At 46.4% G+C, this 22,665-nt stretch overlaps 2 protein-coding genes across 3 annotated transcripts; one reads left to right on the top strand and one right to left on the bottom strand.

The window, feature by feature from the left end:
• Positions 1-236: 236 nt before the first annotated feature.
• tmem126a (transmembrane protein 126A) lies at positions 237-1,248 on the top strand. Its single transcript, XM_047585750.1, has one exon. It carries the CDS (start codon positions 373-375, stop codon positions 988-990), a length of 618 nt encoding a protein of 205 aa, XP_047441706.1. The 5' UTR covers positions 237-372; the 3' UTR covers positions 991-1,248.
• Positions 1,249-1,576: 328 nt separating this feature from the next.
• On the bottom strand, positions 1,577-20,625 carry LOC125008476 (ras-GEF domain-containing family member 1C-like). 2 transcript variants are annotated; one of them, XM_047585748.1, is made up of 14 exons: positions 20,198-20,625; positions 9,094-9,312; positions 8,743-8,865; positions 8,411-8,548; positions 6,860-7,081; positions 5,644-5,718; positions 5,146-5,247; positions 4,607-4,709; positions 4,438-4,517; positions 4,251-4,346; positions 4,068-4,163; positions 3,835-3,958; positions 3,577-3,649; positions 1,577-3,489 (listed from the first exon to the last, which is right to left on the bottom strand). In XM_047585748.1, the coding sequence occupies exons 2-14, from the start codon at positions 9,304-9,306 to the stop codon at positions 3,465-3,467; spliced, it is 1,470 nt and encodes a 489-aa protein (XP_047441704.1). In that variant the 5' UTR covers positions 9,307-9,312; positions 20,198-20,625; the 3' UTR covers positions 1,577-3,464. The 2 variants fall into 2 exon arrangements, with proteins under 2 accessions (XP_047441704.1, XP_047441705.1); XM_047585749.1 differs by having other exon boundaries at positions 5,146-5,244; positions 20,198-20,624.
• Between the last annotated feature and the right edge of the window lie 2,040 nt (positions 20,626-22,665).

Here is a 22,665-nt window from a genome sequence, read left to right as displayed (position 1 = left end):
ACCGACAGTATGTAAATGATTGTCGTTGACAAACAGAGCAGAATTGGGATGGTAATAATAGTACTTAGTGATTTGGAAAAATAAAACGACATTCAAATAGAAATATTACAAAAGGACAGAAAACAACCACGCAAACAATACAAATACATATGACTGAATATGCAAGAACGGCTCATAAAAAAACAAAAACAAACAGCGGCGTTCTGCCTGACAGGTTGTGTTCAGGGTAAAGTCAACAGCTTCGCGCTTTGAATTGTGGGTAAGAAGCATGTCTGCGCCCTGTCTTCACACCGAGAATCACCTTCCATAAATTTAATAATTGATTTGTCTGTATATTGTGGCTTCAAAAAGACATAATCAATAATTCTGAAGATGTCTGAATATACGGAGAAGAAGAGCATCGCCGGGAAACCCCTCACCAGGGCGGTGATCAATGAGATGCTGGCGAAGAATTTCGAGAAATTACCCGAGATAGATCAGAAAGTTTTCAATTACGGACTTTTCTATCTGGGGGGAAACGCTGGTCTTGCAGGACTGGTGTCCAACAGCTTGTATCGCAGAGCTCTGAATGTGAGGCAGGCGCCCTTCTCCTCCAGCCTGCCGATGGCCGTGCTGCCCTTCGTGACGACGTGCGCCCTGTACAACGCCACGGTGACCACCCCACTCCTGTACGGAGACCTCAACTGTCCCACCTGCGCCCTGATTCGAGGGGCGCTTGTCGGGGTGTTCGGTGGTGCGGTGTACCCCGTCCTCCTAGCCTTACCTTTGAACATCGGCCTCGCCTCCCGGTACTCCACGACACCGATGCCGGAGAAGGGCGCCCTGCTGCGTTTCTCCGTGGACATCTCCAGACCAGTGCTGAGTAAAATGAGGGCAGTCGTGTTGCTGCAGGCCTTCTTCGGCACCTACCTGGGGTCCAGGAATTTTGAAACGTATGCCAAACTGGCTAAGATAACATATGGCCAGGGTCGAGAGGAATTACAAGACTAAGATGTACTGAATTGAACTGAAATAGAACATGTGGTTTGGCGTTGGTGTAAAATGCGAGGACGATTTTACGTGGAATATATGGACTGGAGTTTTTTCTGGAAATGAAAGATATGTGAGCAGCCTTTGTCAGTTTGCAAGGTTTGCTCCTTTGCTGAAATAAATCACCCGCATAAATTCACTTGTTTTTGTGTGCACGGAGCAAATGTGAACCCGCTTTCATACATTAAAGAAATTTGTGATTTTGTGGAATCATTTAAACCAGTGTATGTTCTTTGATGTGAAGGCTGAAACGATTCAACAAGCAGTCACTGAAACAGCAATAATCCAATAAATATTTGCAGATTTACATGAGATATTCAAAGTGAGCAGTTTAAAATGTTGTTTGTGAAATCATGTTGCACATGGTTGCCAAATAAAGGAAGAAAGGCCCCTTAGACGGAGTTAACTCAACTCTTGATTTGTTCATTTAGTAGATTTATAGATGGTATTGTAATGCAACTATGTATTTAATAGGATTTTTAGATCATTTGAGGCTCATGAAAATGTTCCGTACAATGGACATCATGAACAAAATCAACCACAGACAGTCTCTTAAGCATGGTTTATTTTTATTAAAGGCTTTTTAGGAACCAGTCACAAATTCTGCGCTGATGTTAAAGCCAAACGTGTGGCCTCAACATCCAGGAGAAAAAAAAACAACCAACAAACAAACTAACAAAAAAAAAACATAACTGAACGCATTCCACTCCTTTAACTGCACACAGCGATGTTTGTGTAAGCAAAAATTCAAAGACGGACGCGTCAGTCCGGTAGTAACACTGTTTAAAAACAGCAGAACCGATGTCATGTAGGCGATTGTCATTCAGAACACACGCTCAGCACGGACAATGTTTTATTAAAACACGTCTTCACCTCGAATGGCAGATTTGACATCACATCTCTGGCTCTCTATTATTATCTCATGAGGGTAATGGGTTACAGACAGAGTTTGTTGATGGCAAATGAGGAGGAGGAGGAGGGGGAGGGGGTAGTCAGTCTGTTATAGAGAGGGGAAAGGTGCTTCTTAAGAGGAAACACTGACATCAATCAATAAGAGCAAACTGAATAAGACTGTTTTTAAAAAGCTTATAATTACACAGTTCCCGCTTCTTTTCCTACAACGCTCCCCCCTGACGACTCAAAAATGAACCACGACTGCCAAAAAAACAAAACAAAAAAACAAAACAAAGCTCAGTGACGACCCCACGAAACAATTAAACAACACGTTTCAAGTCAACCTGAATTGTTGTGACAACCGGTGAATCATATGGCACAAGTTTCCCCTCTTTACATGATAGCAAGACAGTGGTCACCAATTCCCCGCTGTCCTTTCCGCAAAATGCAACAACGTATAAAGTTTTTTTTTGTATGTTTGTTTTCTTTTTTGTTGCAGTAGTAGTCTTTACAAGGTGGTTACGCTAATGCCCCTTTAAAAACACCCGCCGTAGCATGCCGCCGGACTTCATATTCAGTAAAGGAAAGTTACATTAAAAACTATACATCTGTCAGCACAGAAATCTCCATAAATATATCAGACAACTGAACGTCAGTCAGAGAGAACTTCCTGAAGAGCAGAAAGATGAGGGGTAAAACGTCACCTGTACACAATCTACACCCCGGCCCCGCGGCTCCCGCTGAGGCCACTGTTACTTGTAGTTTTCTTGCATTAATGGCACAATACATTTAAAAGGAGTAAACGTTTCAAACAGTTCATATTCCCCGCCCCCCCCAAATGGAATAAATAAAAACACGAGAAGAGATGAAACAGTTTTTTTCTCCGAACGTCCTCGTGCACAAGACGGAGACGACGGCGACAGACAAGGAGGACGCGCCGGGACCTCACGCGCATCGTCCGCAGGTTTCGGGTGAAAAACGCGCAGAGGCGCGTCGCCTTCCCAGACGCGCAACGTTGCCATTTCCTTCAGTAGACCTATAAAATTTGACAGCTGATACGGGCTAGCCAGCGCCCTTCACATCATATGTTTTTGTTACAGTACAGTACGAGTAAAAGGAAAAATGAAATAACCTAGGCAAGGCTTTGGACGAAAGGAAAAGAGAAGGAGAGAGAGAGAAGAGTCGAGGAGCAAATACAAAAACAACAAGTTTCATGTCATAAAGTGGGTTTTCCCTGTAACTGTAACTCTCTATAGCAGTAAACATCTTCACAGAGTAAACACACATTAAGGGGGAGGATGGCGGAGGAGCTGTCCCTCTCCAACATACTGATTTAGCTTTTTTTGACATTATTATTTTTTTTTCTTTTAACACTCATTGATGAATCCTGTTCATCATGTCTTTCTCCTTCTTTTTTTTTCTCTCCACCATTTCTTCATAGAAAAACACCTAAGTACCAGCTAGGTTCCTTCACAGTTCAGTTTAGTGCAAAGAGAACACACGCTCCCTCGTTGGTGGGAGGGTTAGCTGCCGTCAGCTCCTCATGTCTTTCCCAGGATGTTAGACCTGACGGGAGACAAGAGGAACATGGTCGACTGAGGAAGCTGTGTTGATTTGGATCGAGCAGCATTTCTCACTTGCGCGTATTCTCACCTGAGTGCTTTCCACCTGTCCTTCTCTACCTGGTTCTCTGGACTCTCACTCTCGTAGGACGCAAGGTAGAGCCCTGGGGAGGGATGAGAAAAACAAGGTTTTTGAGAATATATGAAGCTCTGTGAAGCTGAAGCCTACTATTACGCTAAATGCTAATTTGCTACGTAACTAGCACTAAACTCAAGGTTCGTCATAAACCAAAGTAATCGGAAAAATTGAACAATTTCACAGCTTGCGACGCATGTGACGGGTTCTCACCATCCTCGCTGAAGATGGGAGCAGTGTGGAGGTAGTGTAGGATGGCCCGATCCTCCTCAAATGGACACTCCACTTGTTTCCATGTCATAAACTCCCCAACCTGCCGAGCCAACTCCACAAATTTCTAAAAAAAAAAAAAAAAACACAAGATAAAATAAAACAAATGAGGCCCCATGGACGTTATTAGTCACTTAATAAATGAGCTAGGATTAGGACTAAAGTCTCGGCCTCACCTCAAAGTTGACGTGGCCGTTGGGCAGGCGGTTGGCGCATCCTTCATTCAGGAAATAAATGTCCTTTATCAGCAGACTGAAGAAGGGAATCACAATCTGGCGGGAGACAACAGGCAAAGTAAATTCTGATGTAAAGACGGGAATGATGATGGCGGGAACCGGTGTTCAGGTGCCAAGCCTCACCCTTTCCCTGTTGCTGTTGGCAGTCTGAGAGCGGTGGGCGGCGCCCCTCAGGGCAGTCCTGTAGTTGTAAAAGTTTCCAGTCGGATCCATCTGATGCTGTCAAAGCAAACCGCAACAAGCGAAACAGTGTCAGCTTCAAGTTGCTACCTGTCTCGTAGCTCTCGGCCAAACGGATAGTTAGATTTACCTCAAGAATGAAGAACTTGGCAGTCTTGGCTTTGCCCCAAGTCTTCTTCAGACGTGACACGGGGCTCATGTTCATGCCAGCTGCAAGAGCAAATGGATTTTAACTATCAATACCCAGGGAAACATGGGAATTAATCAAGTACTCAGATACTAGGAGATTAAGAGCTCACAGATGATAGCCATGAGGGAGTTGAAGTTTCCAATGTTGAAACACTCCCGAGCCACATCGATGAAGAACTCTATGACCTGGGCCCTCTGCTTCTTCTTTGCAGGCTGTGAAAAGGAGACGAGAGACTCTTCTTTCACACTTTTTACTTAATATTCTACAGTGAACGTTGCCTTTCTATAGATTCAGAGAGAGGCTATGTAAATGAAAATGTAGTACCACAAAGAATCCAGTAGGGGGCACTAAGCCTCTGTAACAACAAGTCTCTCAATAAGGAATTACAGAATAAAAAACTGTCCTGCAGCTATTTCTAAAATAAAGTGACCTTGTGTATCTTCTAAAATATGTACCTAAGTGTACTGTATAACTGATATATAGTACAATGTTTAGTTTTATGTTAAATTAATAAGACCATGAGAAAGGGCTTTTCATTAGTCAGAACAGAGTGTTCCTAAGGTTTTGGTGACATTTAACCCTCCCCATGTTGGTCAAAATGAGTATATCTGTCAGGTTAGTAGCAGTGTGCCAGCATCTCCTACTCACCATGCAGATCTCTGTAGCTACCAGGTAACACAGTCTGTTGAACCACCTCACATAAGCTTCCAGGTTTGTGGTTTTCTTCTTCTGGTCACCGAAGCACGGCTGCTGATGCACACACACGCACAAAGTAAGTATAGGAAGTGCAGCCATCGGGAACTCTGCTAATTAGCTTCCCATCTACAGTCTGACCCCCCCTCCCGCGTGAGTGGAAATGACAAAGCCAGCAAGCTTGGAGCGGAAATGAGTAGAAAAATGGAGAACAGTCAAAAAAATAACAAGGGTATGACAGAAGATTTAAGAGACGGCTATAAAAAGAAGGCATAGTGAAGGAGGGACAATACGCTACAGCACAATAAGCAATATAAGTGCTTTCGTGTTCTTCTTTATGTCAGTCTCTTTATGTCAGTGGTTTGACCCCAGGACAGACCACGAGTTCCCACTGACTAAAAACTGTGCAGAAGCTGAACATAAATGGTGACTTATACAAAAGAAAAACTTCACCTGTGTTCCATCCAGTGGGTCCTTCTGAACAAAGGCTTGGACAAATTCCTCGGGCCCGATGTGCCTCAAATGTTCCTGGAAAACAAAAAAGTAAAAAAACATCACACTGAATGCCTGAACCGTAACCTAAAGCTAAGCAAAACCTTTTTTTTTTTAAAAAAATAAATAAATCTATAGTCGGCCATACAATGCGACTGCGTAAACATGTTGATGTCCCCATAACATGGGTAATCGAAGCGCACACGCGTACCGATCGGGGTTGTCCCATTAATAATTCTTTCATTTCAGTAATGGAAGGCAATCAATAAAGGGAAGTAATGACTCGGTGATGTGACTCACTGGAATCATATTTCCTCAAACTGACACTTGAGACTATTAAAAGACAGCTGCACGGTCACATACATGTGCTAATCAAAGTGACTCATCTCGCGCACAGACACACAGGGAGAGAAGGCACAATAACACCCATCTTTAAATCACACTGCTACAACCCACGAGGTGCGTCGTCGTCATGTCCAGAATGTTGTAAAAGTGCCCGTCTATCTCCGCCCCCCCCCCCGCCTCTTTCCTTTGGCGTGTGTGTGCTAGAGTGTGAAGCTGTCAGGTCACATACATCAGCAGCGGTTTTATCCCCCTTTGTTTGAAGCCCCCAGGCACGTCGCTGACTTCTGGGGGTGATGTCACCGCTCAGACAAGGGTGCAGGCTTCACTCGGGCACATGCACACACGGAGACACGGCCACCCCCGGTTACACGTGCCCGCGTCGAGGCACACACGAACGGGCCGAAGGCAGCGTGCATGCAGCGTGAGGGACACTGCAGAGATCCTTTGTTCATGTGTGTTTTATTGCATTACTCCCTTTTGTTCTGCCTTCTATTACACCGGATGAGGAGGCAGTTAGTGCTGGAAGAGCTGACAAGTAATACTCAAGGTTAAACTACAACTTCAAAACGAGCTTCAAAATGCTACTTTTTTTTTTTATGTGCAAATTTGTGTGGGTTTCCTTTTATCTTTTTCTTTCATTCCATGTTTTATGTCCTTCGCGTGGACTCCAATCTCCACCAGCATTCTTGGCGACTTTGCATCATTTCCACTCCTCCTCCTCCTCCTCCTCCTCCTCCTCCTCCTCGTCCATCCTTGTTGTCAGCTCTTACCCTGACCTCTGTCTAACCCACACATCTCTCGCTCGCTCCCACTCCGCCGCCCCCCTTCTTACCAGCTCCACGTGGGTGAGCTGCTGTGCCAGTGTGTAGGGGTCGTTGCAGATGGAGAGCATGTCCTTCTGGATGGGCGGAGGCTTGGTCTTGAAGGCCACCAGCTTGTCAGAGATCGAGGAGGCGTTGAGGGAGACCTTCACAATGCTCTCTTCCCCCTGGCTCATCAGGGCCAGCCTCTGGCTCAGCTTCTGAAGCACCTGGTTCAGTGTTTTCCAGTAGGCCTGGAGATGAGAGGAGAGAGGGGAGGGGGGATCAATAAAGACTTTGATGAATAATTTACTAATGGCTTGTAGATTAGTGACAGACATAAATCAAAAGAACGTCCAGGTCTTCACTTGAATCCAAAGAGCTACTTAATTTGCGATAAATAACACGAGTATTTCCACTTTGTGCTTATTTATATGTTTCTACATTACATGTGTGAAGGAAATGTTCCTTTTTACGTTACTCAATATAACGTAATAAGAAATTATACACAGTAGATATTTATAAGTACTTTTGAATCCAATTTAATAATACATCCTCTTAATGATGCCTCATTTATATCCTTACTTAAATAAAGTATCCGCTTCCTTCCTCCACCAGCAGTGACCACTTCACGCCCGTATCTGATTTACTCACTGCGTGCGTGTGGCTGCATTTCTACAATCACTGACAGTTAAACTCTCTATAAATGAATTGGTACATCATTAACTCTGCGGCTAGTTGCCGTCTGCAGAAAACCTTCAACCTCCACAGCGTCAGGAATAGATTTTTAACACACCTTTATTTTTAGCGCCGGGGCTTTTAGATGCTCTTCAGAGGCTGCAATGAGCCCGAGAATTAAGAATGCAATAAAAAAAAGTACAGTGTGTTGTCAGGGGTTCTCGCGCTACAGCAGTGGTGTGCTGCGTCCTGCGCCCAGGAATGTGTGTGTTTTCGGTGCCCCTCCCTCCAGACGACTGCAGGCAGAGCCTGTTAGGTCAGTCTGCCTCAAAAGCAGTAACCTAGAGGCACGGCTCCCACACCCACACCATAGACATCCAGCTGTAAATGGCACATCATTCATCACCACCTGCTCTTCCCCTCTTTCTATCCTCCTTGCACCTCCTTCCATTTTTACCACTCTTGCCCTCTGACTTCATCACCCTCCTCCTCCCCTGCTTATTCCTCTGCCCCCTCATTTTCTCCATCCTTCTCTCTCATTCTACTCTCCCTCAAGGCCACTCCCCCTAATATCCTTCCTTCCTCTCTCCCGTGATGTAAGATTGCCTAATAGTTGGACCGTGGCCACTCACCCTGCGCTGACACTCTGACTCCTCCATCACCCCCCACACCAGAGGTAGTGGCGATAATTAAATATTGCTCCCCACCAGAGCATTTCTCACCGCAGCTTCAGATTATAGAGGCTCTAATGGAAATAACTGTAGCGAGCGTGACAAGTCCTTCACAAACTGTTGTCATGGGCAGCTGTTTGCTTGTTTAGTTTTTTTTTTTATCTATATCCTTCCAAAATCTCATCCCACCTACGCTGTCTGTCGTATCGCTGCAGTCACAAATCCTTAACGTACCTCGTCGCATGCAGCTATCCTGTGGATGATGTCCTTAAGATGTCCCACCATCTTCTCGTCCCTGAAGTCGGACGGGAACGTCTCTGTCCACTCTGTCAGCAGCTGCAGGATCTTCGGCCCAAACTTGCGCACTCGTGCCTGTTAATAAAGGAGTGAAGTAGGTTTATTTTTTTTCTCTATTTCTCTGGAATGGCGACAGCACCACCGGCGAAACAAAACACACAGAAACACAGCCCGGCCCGGACGCTCCCCGTACGCCCACAAGCATTTCTGTTCATTAATCCGGTCGTGTTCGTGCAGGGATATGTACTTATGCATGGTGCAGTGCTTACCGTGTCGAGTGGGCTCTGATCCAGCTGCTGCTGTTTGATGCACAGCTCGCACACCCTGGCCAACAGCTCCGGAGGAGGAATGAACAGACGAGCGCTCAGCAAGAAGGTAAACACATAGGCTTTCTGTCAAAGGACAGAAGGAGACGTTCGCTAAGACACTTTCCACTACATCAATAAAAAACACTGTGCAGCTTTCTGTAATTAAAGCAAGCAGAGTCGCACTTTAAACATGACATGGGGGGTTAATGATCTAATTGGCAGTGCAGCCACTAAGACTATAAACTGAAAACGGACTATCTGAGGCAGATGGAGTTTGTAATGAAACGGCGGCTGCAGTTCATCACAGTTTACCTCGGGGTAGTAGTCGGCGGTGGGCACCAGGTTCTGGATCAGCGTGTCCAGGGAGGCGGAGGTGATCGGGGGTCCGTCGGCCAGGCAAGCCCCAGGCCCCGGGCCTTCCTGCGGGGCCTCCTCCTCCTCCTCCCCAGGCTCAGCACAGGCCAGATGAGGGCTGAAACCACTGGGAGTGGTAAACATGGTGCCTGAGCACACAGTCTGGGGCATTCCTGACTAGAGTTCAAACACACACGGAGAAAATAGTGTCATCAGCAGGGCAAAAGAACACAACACGGAGGCTCAAGCAGTGACAGCGCATTTGATGTGGTAGGAGGAAATGAATTTGATGCAAATTTTGCACCCGTCGCGTCCCCGGCACATACACTTGGGGATGTAAATAAGTCTTTGTTTGTCCCAGTTGATCTTCTGTGTGTGTGTGTGTGGTTGCATTCAGGGACATTTCCATTAGTTATAAAAACATCAACGGTCTCACGGAAATTAAATTGCGATGCGGATAAGATTGAGCAGCAACAGCACTTCATGTTTTATTGATTGTTAAACGACAATGTAACGACGTAATGAGCAAAGATGACAGATTTGGGTCCTTACATGTGCATAATTAGGGAACCAAGCATCAGGCGTAACAAGGCACTCTGTTTGTCCTCCTCTCCCTGAAGTTGATCTAACGGGCATCTATTGAGCCTACATTCTCCAACACGCTTTTTTTTTTCAGCCTCCTCTCATATTATCATCCCCCATTCACTCGTGTTCTTTGCAGAAAACGCATTCCCCCCTTTTACTCGCCGCCGTTGTCGGGGGATACAGAGCACCCTCCGAACACCGGGCCCCGTCTCCCACACACCGGCGAGACGGAGGGGAGAGCGAAAAATGGGTCACCCAGTCGCCGTGGAGACTGTTGCTTGCCTGAGAGCGATCGTGTGACCTTCTACCCTGTCATGTGTGCGCCTTTCCCTTTAAGAGTGCTTAGGGTTACACGTTTTAAAAATTCAACATGCTGCTTCCCTCAGTGGACCCACAAAGCATCTACGGTGGAAAGGAGCGCTTAATGTGCTCTAATCTAGAGTGGAGATAGAGTAAGAACACAGTGCTTTGTAATATTCAGAGTGCAGTTATCACTCATCATCCTAATGCCAACTACAAGAGTCCTGATTTATTATAGAGGTTTAAAAAAGGCAAGGAAATAATAAAGAAAAATTCTGGTTAAACTGAATGAAAATAAACTTGCAGCATGTTTCAGTTCCTTACTTTCTCATTTCGCACAAACTGGACATTTGCACTCTCGAACCATGACGACTAAATCCACCTGTGTGTTACCACCAAGGACAGCGTCTAGGTGTCATGAATGGCACGAGGTCTCTCCCCGCACGTCACGAGAAAGGCAGCAAACCCACATGGCGACAACGAGGACTTGAGCAACATACAGGAAGCTGTATCAGATGTAAACACTGCATATTCTTCCTGCTGTTTGTAGCTCTGACAGCTAGCGAGGGCGCACCAACAGAAAAACAGAGAAGTGCTGACGAATGGCCCCATGCCCCACCTAATGCTGTCACACACACACACACACACAGGGTTTCATACACTCATACACAGAATTAAAAAATGTCTGCACACATGTGACCAGATGTGTCGCCACCCGCTGCGTTCATCCTCTGGTGACCTTCGGGTCCGAGCTCGATAAACCAAAGTCACAGGTCCCGGGGGAGGAGGGGGAGGAGGGAGGGGGGTGAAGGGTCAAACACACAGCGTCATGCAGAAGAGCAGCTCGTGTGTCAAGTTCCCCCTCGTGACGGGGTTCAGGTTTCCTTTGTTCTCCGTGTTCCTCCGCGTTTGTGCGCTCATTCATGCACTTGCGCGCACCTAGACGCAAACACACACAGGCAGGCGGACAAGAGGCTGGGGGATGGGGAGTCTGTCTTATTTGAAGGCGCTTTTATGGCCCTCCTTCCTACACGCGCCACTGACACCCACAGTCTTCAATCTGATAACATCGGTGGTGGTTCACGAAGGTCGACGTTTCTCTTGTGCGCGACCCCAGAGCAACAGTAATCCTTGAGACACTGGAAATAACGAGGCAAGAGGAAAGAAACAGGTGTTTAACCGACCACGTGATGATGCTCTTCTGATCGTCCAATCCTGAATATATACAAACTGAATTAAAGCTGTCCATCTTGCAGGGTTAGAGATTACGCGGGATTGCCCCTGAATGACAACACGCTCTAATCCGAAACAATTCCTCCCGTAAAAGTTATTGCCACTGTCTAGATTGCTTCCCAGTCGGGCAGGACCGGGGCGTCCTTGCAGCGACCTCCTTGAGATTGGATTACAACGTGCAGCCGCAGAGAAGACACGGCCCGATAAATACAGAAATTGACAAACCCGACGCGAAGGGAAAGCTTTGTGGGCAACCGAAGGGAACTTCCTTTGTGTAGGGACTGACCGGTGGGCCGAACATCCGCGCCGCTCAAGGTGCCTGTGTGACTAAGTCGAGCGGTTTATCTTTGAGTCACTTCATGCATGCAAACACGTGTACACCCGTCCGTCCGGGTGTCTGCTTTCGTACATGTATGGGAGTGACTGAGAGTTTTGTGCTCTACGTGCCCGCACTGTCAATGGCTTCTATCGCTTGAGATAATCTCCACTCTCTTAATTCTCCAAGGCTCCTTCCTCCACCGCTCCGCCGTGATTCATCGTTGCGTCACAGCCCTGCGTCGCCGTCGGTGCACATCTTGCACTTTGTACAGCGTGAGCAGAAGTCAGTCAGGTAACTCCTACACAGACCTGCTATTTAGGGTCTAGTCTAGGGTTGTGGGGTGGAAATGGTGGAGTCGGTTGCCTTCAAGAGCTCACATGAGGCGAGACTATGGCTGAAAAAATTGGTGAAATTGAGATTTGTCCTCAAGATCGTTGTGGACACTCAATTGATGCAGAACACAAACCACTTTTAAGACGCATCCTCTTCAAGAACAAAAATATCACAAGACTGTAACTTTGTTGAACAGCGGCAACGTGTGAAACAGAAGCGAAAGCAAAAACATCATAAGCCGTTGGTCGAACCAGTGAGTGCCCCACCACATACCCACCGCCACACTCTAACTGACAGGTCCAAACCAAAATAGATCTTTATTAAACGCCACAGATGTTGCTTGCTGCTACTGCACGTATCATTGTACAACATATTACTTACACCACTTTTCCTACAGCGTGCGGGAGGAGTCATCCACAGCTGAACTCTATGTATAACTTGTCCTCCATACCTCCCAATGCACTCGGCTCCCTCTGAGCCTGTCAAGGCGCATGAATACTGCATGAAAAGACACATTGAGAAACAAGCAGCTAAGAACAGGTGAGCGTAGCCGTGTGTACTCTAATCCCCCCCGAGACCTCCAGCAGCCAGCCAACAGCAGCCCTGCGCTCTGTCTAGACAGCTGGGGGAGTGTCACTGTTCAGGGCCCTCGCAGCGTGGGCGTGTGTGTGTGTAGGTGTGTGTGTTTTGTCTCGTGAGTCCGTCGGGGTGTTATCGTCGGGGGATCGGCGTGCTTTGTTCTGCCATGATTGAGAGAATGACACTGTCTGGAGGCGCGCGCTCTTTATCAGCACCCTTGACTAGTCGTGTGTGTGCGTTGATGAAACAATGGCACGCCTGACGTGACCGAGCAGCTCAGAGCTGTCAAACCGTTGCGTTAATCTCCGTCTTCCCGTAGCTCTTTCTACATCAGAAAGCGCCTGCAGAACCTGTTTCACCAATTGCATAGCATTGCTCACAAGTATTCAGTAGGCGTGTGCGCGGTGAGAGGAATGATGACCTAATGCTGACACTTCATTTTTTTTTCTTCGTGAAGGGTTTAATGGATGAGGACAATCGGCATTTGGAGGCAGCCCTCCATTAAAGCTGGAGTGGCTCATTCAGGATCAAACCGCAGTCTGACCTGTACCATTAAGGAGTCAAAGGTCAAAGGTGAGGAGTTAAAGTTCCTTGGTGGGGGCAGATGGTGTTACAGTAGCAGCTTTGTGTCCAACCAAAGTCTCTCAGGGGTCGTCTGGCTTTGTCTTTTAAACATGGCTGCAGTTAGCGCATTTTTTTTTTTTTTTATTATCCACCGGCTCTGCTGGCTGTGACTATTTGTCCACGACTAAAATGTTAACTACATCGTATCTGACATAAAGAATTTCATTTTCAAGAGGCTCAAATCCACACGTTTATCTTTTAAAACCCCCAAACTCAACTTGAATCATCCAACAAACCCATGAACAACATTTTTAACCGTGCCCAGCGGCATTCTTCCTCAGGCTCAAATGCGAACAATAACTCTCCATTAATTGTATACACTTGCTGTTCAAGTTCATTTTATATATCTGCTCTGAAAGTCTAATTTGTGTTGTACAGTTTTCTGTTTTTTAGGCTTCTACCTAAGTGCTGTGTTTGTGAGCAGAGGCCGGAGTCAAATGTGTACACATAACTGACCAATAAAGCTGATTCTGATAAGTTTTAAGGAAGTGTGTTTACAAAGACGTTTTCGTGTCCTTAAGGGTACAGCGAGTACATAAAGGCCAATTCACACATTATTCAACTGGTGAGGAGCTTTAATTGTTTTGGCGACAAAGTTGATGAGGAAAACTTCAGTGCTGCTTCTTAGTTATATTAAGTGAATATAAGTCAAACTTGTATTTGTACAAATCTGGGCATTTAACATTAAATTGATTCTTATGTGTTTTTGCAGAATTCGTTTTTTTAGGGCTCCTTATATCCAACTGAATACAGCATACTAATATAGAGAAAACCACACAGGCTGAAACCATGACGTGATGCACCACTATTCTTAGAAGAGCAGCGCTTCACCAGATGCACAGCAAATATCCGGCATCGGTACTGCAGCAGCGTTTAGTTACGTCTTTGTAGTTGCTTCCTGGTTTCAGAGATCAGAGTTAAAGGGAAGTAAACAGACTGAGGTAAAAACTGCATCCTCCTCCCCCCCACCGCTGCCTCTCCCTGCATCTTGCTTGAGAGTGCAATAATCACCTCAGGATAGTGTGCAGGCAGTCCAGGCTCCAGGAATGTTAAACCTGCCTCTTTGCCTCTTGTCAGACTCGCTAAGCACCTCTTCTTTTTCTTCCGCAGTCTCCATCATATGACTCCCTCCCTGCCAACTGATTTACACACTCTGTAACACATCTCTTCTAAATGAGGATCCACATGTTCGTGCTTTTAACAGATCACAATTTCATCTATTTTGGGACCGTGCTCTAAAAAGGCAGATACTTGGCGGCTGACACTGTTTTTGTGCTCCGCAGAGTATTGCAGCTCTGGCCTCAATTTTCAACCGTCGTTCTTTGAAACCTGAAATTATGTGACTGGGGAAATAATGGGAGTATCCTCCTGATTGCGCGGGCTTAAATGAAAGTAAACAGCTCTTTGTCGTCCCGCGCGTCCCCTCCGTCACTCCCCTCCTCCTCCTCCTCCATCTCGTTCTCATGCGCGCCCGTCAGGATGTCTGTACAGATGGCCCTGCAGCGGCCTGCGCCCCCAGTGGGAGCTGCTGCCACGGGAGGCGTTTTGGCCCTCGTCCCCTTAACCATCCTCCCAATTCTCCGCAGGAGCCCAAAAGCGAATTGGCGCCTAGACCCGAATGTCGAGGTACGAGGGCCGAGCCAATCTGGCCGCTGAACTGCGCAGCGACCGCCTGGCACAGCTGACAACAGAGGGACCACAAAATACCTCAGATGTCACTGCACACACGTTGCTATAAAATCAAACCGGCGCACTATTGGTGGGTAATGGTGTGTGCATGGGGAGGAGCGGAGCTGCAAACAAATGAGCTCATTGTGTCTTGAAAAAACACATGCATGCACACTTGCACCCACACGGCAGCCAAACACAGGATTGAGTTACGGTCGAGGCATTCCGCCTCCCCACCCATTCCTCTCTCCGCGGCACAATCCCGACAGAGGCTGGGAATCACAGTCAAGCCTCAACAGGGACACACTCCCCAAATCCCTTCAATTGGAATCCCTCTGTAGTGCCTGAGTGGGCTTACACTGACAATTTGGCACCTGTTCCACACCCACCAGCTCCATCGGCCCCCAACGTGAATCTCACTGGGAATTCTCCTCCGAGAGCAGAGCCCCGCGCGCGTGCGTACGCATCCTCATTCCTGAGCGAGTTTGAACACAGCTGTGTACGCAAGTCTTTGGGATTCTGCTTGTGCATGTGCGAGGCTTTAAGAAAGTCAGAGTGCGTCCAAGTCCAAGTTAAGTCAGTCCTTCGCTGTGAAAACAACCATCTGCCGTTCTCTAAGAGGCGCAGCCGTAAACTCAATATTCGCACTTGCACCCTTTGAAAAAAAAAGCGTTGAAATAAAGCAAGATTCAAACGTTACGTCCCGCGGGAGGATCTGCAAATCTCAAATCCCCCAAAGTCAAACTAAAACCTCCCAAAAAATTTACATTTAGATGGAATCAAAACCATTACCTGAGACCAGCTCTAAAGGCTGAGCGCCATTATCCACTGACTCCACTTTCGAACCACTTCACGTGTGTGTGAGAAATGCACTTCTGGATCCAGAAGTGAGGTGAGGATAGAAATGATGCATTAAAATGCACTGAAGGTCCCTGACACGATGGGCGTGGGCAATCTGTCACGTTGCATAGATGTTAGAGCTGAGCACAGATTGAACACATAGCGCACGTCTAAAGCTTGAGTGCCCTAAATGTGTCATTCACAATGCTCTAAATTACTGTTATTATTGTTTGCAATATATCTCATTTATACAAAGTTCCTTTGAGGGGAATTGGACGAGAGTGATTTTGTCTTTTGAGTCAAGTAGTACTTATGAGTAATTACCATCTTGCCAAGTTAGGAGTAAGAACCAGCCCTGAGTGAGCGTACAGACAGAAAAGCTGAATGAAGCAATGCCCACGTGCATCCACCTCAACAGCCGGTTAATCACATTTTAAAATTAGCCCGCTATTCCAAACACCCACTCTGCATCGAGGTATTGTCTCAATCTAACCTGCACATGGGTATCCGCCGAGAACTAATGAGCGAGATGCAACAGATGCAAATCTGATAACCGCACGCTGCTAATTTCATCACGGCTGTCTCTTTCCCCGCTAAAGTGCATCTGTTTGCTCATTAGAACGAGCGCAGGCAGAGGCCACGCGGCGTGTCACGGCTGATGTATGATGTCAAAGAGCACCAATTAGCGTTAGTGGACCGCACGGCCTGGTCTGTTCACAACTCGTACCTTGGCGTTGTGATATGATTAAGACAGCCGTCAGATTACTTACTTCATTAATCCTAATGCCTTCGTGTGAATATGTATTAGTACCAGAACAGCAGAACAAGCTTTTAGTAGCGGAAGCTTTGTGGTTCCCATTTGCAGGGCGAGTAATACTGACCAATCGCACGCAACTGAGCGAGCTTTGGCTTCGCATGCAGGTACAAAAATGGGGGAGCATCCTTTTGTACACTGCCCAAAAGCAAACACTTTAGGTTTATCAACTAAATACCTTAAACAAAAGCCAAATGCAACTGTTCAGTCATGGGCGGCCTCTCTAAGAATCTCCTTTTCTTACGTCAAGACAATGCCCGTTTTGTATTTGTGTTCTTAGGAAACATCTTCACTTGCTGCCCAAGTGCACATCAAATGCCCAGACGTGTTCCTGCCCTGCCCGTTTTATCGAAGACACTTCAGGAGGTAACTCTGGGGGACTTGGGACACCCAGGTATCCCAGAATACATGTTGCAGGCATTGCCCCTAACATCGAGCAGTTTGCTCTTCCAAACACATGACGATGCAATGATCGTACTGTGGCCTTCCGTCTATATTTGTTAAATGTGAACTACTACACAAGTCCGACTTTTGTGTACTTGGGACAGGAACAGGAAGTTTTGGCATGGGTAGCCACTGGATATACATGAAGAGACAAAACACTACCTGTTTTCACAAGACGCTAGCCATCAGATAGCAGCTTTATGGTAATCAGGTTGCATCACTAATTGCTTCATGTTGCTATTTGTCATTCATAAACTGAACAAGGGACTTCCCTGTACTTAGAACCTTGCATCTATGTTTGCTAGCTTTTTTCTCCATCATCCCTGCAGGTGCATTGCCATCTGTGCTTCGATCTATTACCAAAGTAGGTTGTGTGTTACATTTCCTAGGTGTGTGGCGTCTTCACATGTGCTTGAACAGCAGAAACAAAACAAGGCCAAAACTATCAAAATGTTTCTTGCAGCAGTAGAACTCACAAAAAGAACTTAGCCTGTATTACACTTGGTTGAGATCTACACAATAACAGTCCCACCCATAGAAATGTACCTTGCAAAGCAAACGCTGACAAGCTGCTGTAACGGCACTGGGTATTTCTAGAGAACTTCATTTGCAAATGGTGATTCTGTGGTCACCTCGTGCGTTCAAGGACAATTTCATTGCTCGGAGCCTATATCTGATGGAGTAATCTATATGCTTACTCCAGTTTATTGAACACACCGGGGACCTAATCATATTCCATTGCTTTTCTGACCCTGCCAAATCCATGAGGGCCGACGGTCAATAGCTGCCTGTATGACAGCATCCAAGCTGTGTGGAGGCAGCTAAGACCAGCTCTGGAGAGCGCAGAGCGTTTCCATGGAATCAAGGCTCCTGTTGGGAGGTAATTAGATGCCTGTTGAGTCTCCACCGTGACACCCCCCGCCCCCCTCTTTCTCTCCACCCCCCGCCCCCCAAACCTCTCCTTTATTTCATCAAAATCCCTTGTTTGTCCTCTCTCTCTCTCTCTCGTGACAGAACAGCCGGCTCTGAGCGATTCCACATGTGAACCACGTCTGCCCGCGACCTGTCAGCGAGATCATTCTCATCATTCCCCGTGTCAGCAACAAAGCTGCCGTGTAGCCACGGGACAATCGGAAGGCCTGTCAGGTACACGGGCTGTCAGAGCTCTCTTTGTCAGCCCGTGCCCCTCCTGAAATGAAAAGCTGATTATGTAAGCTGTTAAAAATAAGAAACGTTAGATGTACCTGACAATCCAGGTCAGGCCCGAAAAGTCCCGGTAATGCTAAAACGGAAGGCAAATCACAAGCATTTAACAGGTACGTGGAGATGAAAATACACAAGCTTCAGCTTTCTACAAGTCCATAATACTATTATTGCATGTTAATTAATGATCCCATAGCAATGCCGTTAGATGGAATTCCCTGAGCATGAGCATCACCAGTGGGATGTAGTAGATTTCTGTTTGCACAACACCGCCACAAGACGGTTGTGGAATGCATGATTCAAAGAGACGCACACACGCACACACAGAGCCCTTCCCCCATACACACACAACCATAAACCTTCGGTGGTGATAAAGCTGTCATTGCCACCAGACTAACAGCTACTGTGTTTACCTCCCCGTCGACCTGCCCCAGAGAGAAACCCTGCTTTCTCCCCTCTCGCTCTCTACACCAGCTCGCACACTGGCCACATTCTCTGGGAACTTGTCTCTCCATCTGACATCAACCTCGGCGATGCCCTCGTTAACAGCACACCTGTTATCCTCCGCAGACCTGGCCTGAATTGGAGGGAACATAAGCCGTAGTCCATGTCTGTACCTGCACACTCTAGCTAGCAGTGACTTCTGACAGACCCCTGCTCCGATGACTCAAACCTGCTCAACCCCTATCTGCTGTTCTGTTAGAGCAAGCTGTCATTCCAATACCGCCGAGGGCAGCGGGGTTTTTATGGGCTCAGCGCAGACAAGGTTAACCGAGTCGGTAAACCCAGAAGAGGGCAGAACAAAGGGGCTCCGCTGGGCCTCGGTCACGACGGAGTCAAAGGGTGTTAATGACGCTGGAGGACTGAAGCAATTCCCAGGTTATCCAGGATAGTTTACACGCTACACTGGAGAGAAGCAACGCGGTGGCTGACAAGAGTTTCGTCTCTTTCACTCTCAATAGGCGAGCGTGACACAGAACAAAAACAGCGTTTGCTCTGCAGTCGTCTCGCTGCACAAGGGTGAAACAAACAGAATGTGCGAGTGACGGAGGAGAAAACGCACACTTCTCGGGGCTGCATCCTAAAAGGCAGGGAGGAGGGAGAGGGAAGGCAAAGCAGGGTAAGTTTCGAAGAAGGAACTGAGAAAAATTGCCGCCGCCTCCTTGGGCTCACTGCTGAGAGAGCATCGTCACGAAATGTGATACCCCACTCCCGTGTTTTAGTCCAGAGGGGCTGGGAGGCGCAGCATGGCTGAAGCTCTGAGGAGAGAGCCGAGGGCCTGGAAGAAGTGACATTACTGGTAGTGTCAACAACAGCGGTTAGAATTTCTCCCCATCTGACTCGCTTTTGACAGAATTGGCCGGACTTTCGTCCACTTTGCCGGAAGCTGCAAGAGACAGATAATATGTGTGGTTTGTACTGGGAAGCGGTGCAAGCTGCTCCATCGCCCTGAGGAGAAAAAGCTGCTTACCACCGCCTGCTCGCTTTAGTGGATGATGCAGATTTTTTTCATTCCTTAGAAACTAGGGTAAGATGTCAACAGTGCCACACCTGTTTACACAACCATACCTCTCCAGAGAACCAGCTTGCATTATTTGCAGGGAATTGATAAATGGAGCCAGGCAGTCTTTGAGAAAACCACCAGGGAGATTAGGATGCGCTCCCATGTTAATAATTACCCAAAAAGAGATAAGCTTCAACTGTGTCGCCAGTCCACGGCAGGAAGAAAAAAAACGTGATCATTGTCCGAGTGCCTCTAACAATACTATGACACAAAACACAAATCGCGCACTGCCTCATCTAAATGTGTCACAGGACCAGCCTGTGATATGAACTTGATATAAAGTCGCCCTTTGAACACACCGCTGACTCACGCCTCAGACTCTTGATCGTAGTAAAATGATGCAAGCGACGCTAACACGATATTATGATGTCATCACCGTAGTAAACTTCTGCCTCTGACGACACAGTGTTCCAGTCACAGTGATTATCGATGGTGTCTCACGAGCGCAAATACACACAAGACACAAGAATACGCAAAGGCGCACACGCACAATACTGGCCTGAGTGAAATCTCAATATGCAAATATTGTTAATTGTTGCGTTTTTCATTCACTTACCGGCACTACACGTTGATTCCCATCTTTGATCCGACTTGTATCCGATGTCAAAATGAATATATCTGCCGCGTCAGATATCCACAAATGATTATTATTATTATTATTTTTACAAAACAGCCCGTTCAGCTGGCATCAGTGACAGAGGTAGAGCCGGACTCCGGAGGCACTGCCTAATTGATTGATGTCGGTGGAGGAAAATGTCTGTGGTGGCTTGATGAAAGGTCCCGGTCCTCGCTCCGGGCAGGCTGCTGTCGGTGAACAGTGGACACACGCAGTGGGTTACGCCGCGTAAAAGCGCGACACTGAAGGCGTGGCGACCGTCCTGCCCTGCGCCACGGAAACACGGCGGAATGCACAGTACATCCACACGTCCTCGGAGCAAGTGGTTACACAGAGGAGAGGAGAGCGAACTACTCACACGCCGGTCAAGTAAGAAAAAATAATGCGTCTTCCGCTCACGGTTTTCAAAATAAACTAGTCGCTGCGCACATCTGCGTTGCGGAGTGAAGGTGGAACAAACTGTACTTGTACAAAAAAAAAAAACTTCTGTAACCTACACACACACACATATATATGCTGTTATATATATATATGTGTGTGTGTGTGTATATATATATATATATATATATATATATATATATATATATATGTGTGTATATATATATATATATAAAATACAGCAGTAGATTGTGTGGTGGTCCTAGTAATTGAGAGGAGTTGCAATTTTTTTCTTAAATTGATTTATTTAATTTCATTTTTAGCTATTTGTGTTTTATACCGCTGTTGGAGATTAAAGTATAAGCTATAAGTGAAAATCCCCCCAAAAGATGTACACAGTAAACACACACACACACACACATATATATATATATATATATAGGTTTTGACAACATCAGCACACAGCCCATTTAAAATACCATTTCTATAGTATTTCTGGTTTGTTGGAAACTGTACATTTGTAATCCATATGTGTTAATGAAATACCACACTCACCTCACAATCTGGGGTTCGTGTAGCCACTGAGGGTCTGGGACCATGGGGATGTCGCCACACTGGTAATCCAAGCTTGACAATGTGCCCCGAAAATAAATGTTCACCGTATCATGTACAAATTCGAGACAATAAATAGATAAATAACAATAATTAATAGTGTTGGTCTTAACAGTGCGAAGTGTTTAGCTTTTACTTTGAAGGTCTAGATGATTTCCTGTTGAATCTCGGGTTTGTTGCTGCTGTGGACAGTGATACACTCCCTCTGCTCTCTCTCTCCACACATACACACACACGCATACAGAGAGAACGCAGGCCTCTGTTGTTTCTGGTATTTTCTCTCATTTCAGGTTACTTATTTATTTATTTGGTATAACTGAATAGTCAGTGCAACTGTTCTGTAGTGTTTGTAACTGAGTAACTTGATCCGGGGTGTATGTCATCAACACTGTGACCAATGCATATTTACAGCTACTGAGCTCTGACTCCACGGTCATTACTTTCTCATCCAGCACAGAGGCACCAGAAGAATGTGAATTTACTTTTCAAATTTGCTGGCTGGTGAGTCACCTCATTATGTACAGTCTCCAGACCAAAGACAGTCTCAGACCAGTCGTGGCCAAATTAGAGAGAGCCCACTTTTCATTTCTAATCCCTGAGGAAGCCTCCTCATTTTGCCGCGACCAGAGTGACACTCTAATCATGACCCTCAAATGAAAGGGCTATCTCGGAATATGGAAATAAGACCAATAAGACAATTCAGAGCCGGGCTGTATTTCCATGAAAATCCCAGTTAATTAATAGCATTAACCCAACAATAGATGAATGTCCAAACCGTCCCAGCGGAGCAGAGATGAGAAGCTGGAATGATGGGTTAGGGAAGTGGGGTCTTTACTTAGTGTTGTTCTGGCTGTTAGTGTCATAATGTTGTTTGTTTGAAGGTTGAGTTGTGAGTTATTGGGAAGGGGGGTAATTAATTTGGAGGGAAGAGCCGGAGAGATAAAAAGAGAGGCGTGGGGAGATGGACAGGGGGAGAAATAATTAAGCTGATGAAATGCGAAGCGGTAAAGGTCCTTGTCGGGCCACGAGGGGAATGTGTGCGAGCTGCCGTCCCTGGAGCATTGACGCCTGCTGCTGGGCCTTCTGGATGAGGGAGAGAATGAGCGTGACATTGAAGCAGAGGACAGAGACACATCTCTCTTTCTCATGTACAAACACACACAGGTGCCGAAGCAGGTTTAAGAGGGTCCTGCTACTGTAAGGGGTCAGCATTAACCAACATGTAAGCATGCTGCACACATTTGTTCTTGCGCAGGTTAATCGTAACTTGGGTCTCGTTTTGGGCATCATTTCTGGTTTCAGTTTATTTACCAGAGTAGCTGGAGAACACAGTGTCATCACTGAACAGGAGTAAGGATGAGAAAAATACAGTATTTGTTAACACTTATGTTTAAATCTGATAATAATGTGTTTCAAGA

Source organism: Mugil cephalus, chromosome 5 (genome assembly GCF_022458985.1).
Source record: "Mugil cephalus isolate CIBA_MC_2020 chromosome 5, CIBA_Mcephalus_1.1, whole genome shotgun sequence".
Lineage (NCBI taxonomy): Eukaryota > Metazoa > Chordata > Actinopteri > Mugiliformes > Mugilidae > Mugil > Mugil cephalus.
This window is presented reverse-complemented; position numbering and strand designations above follow the sequence as displayed.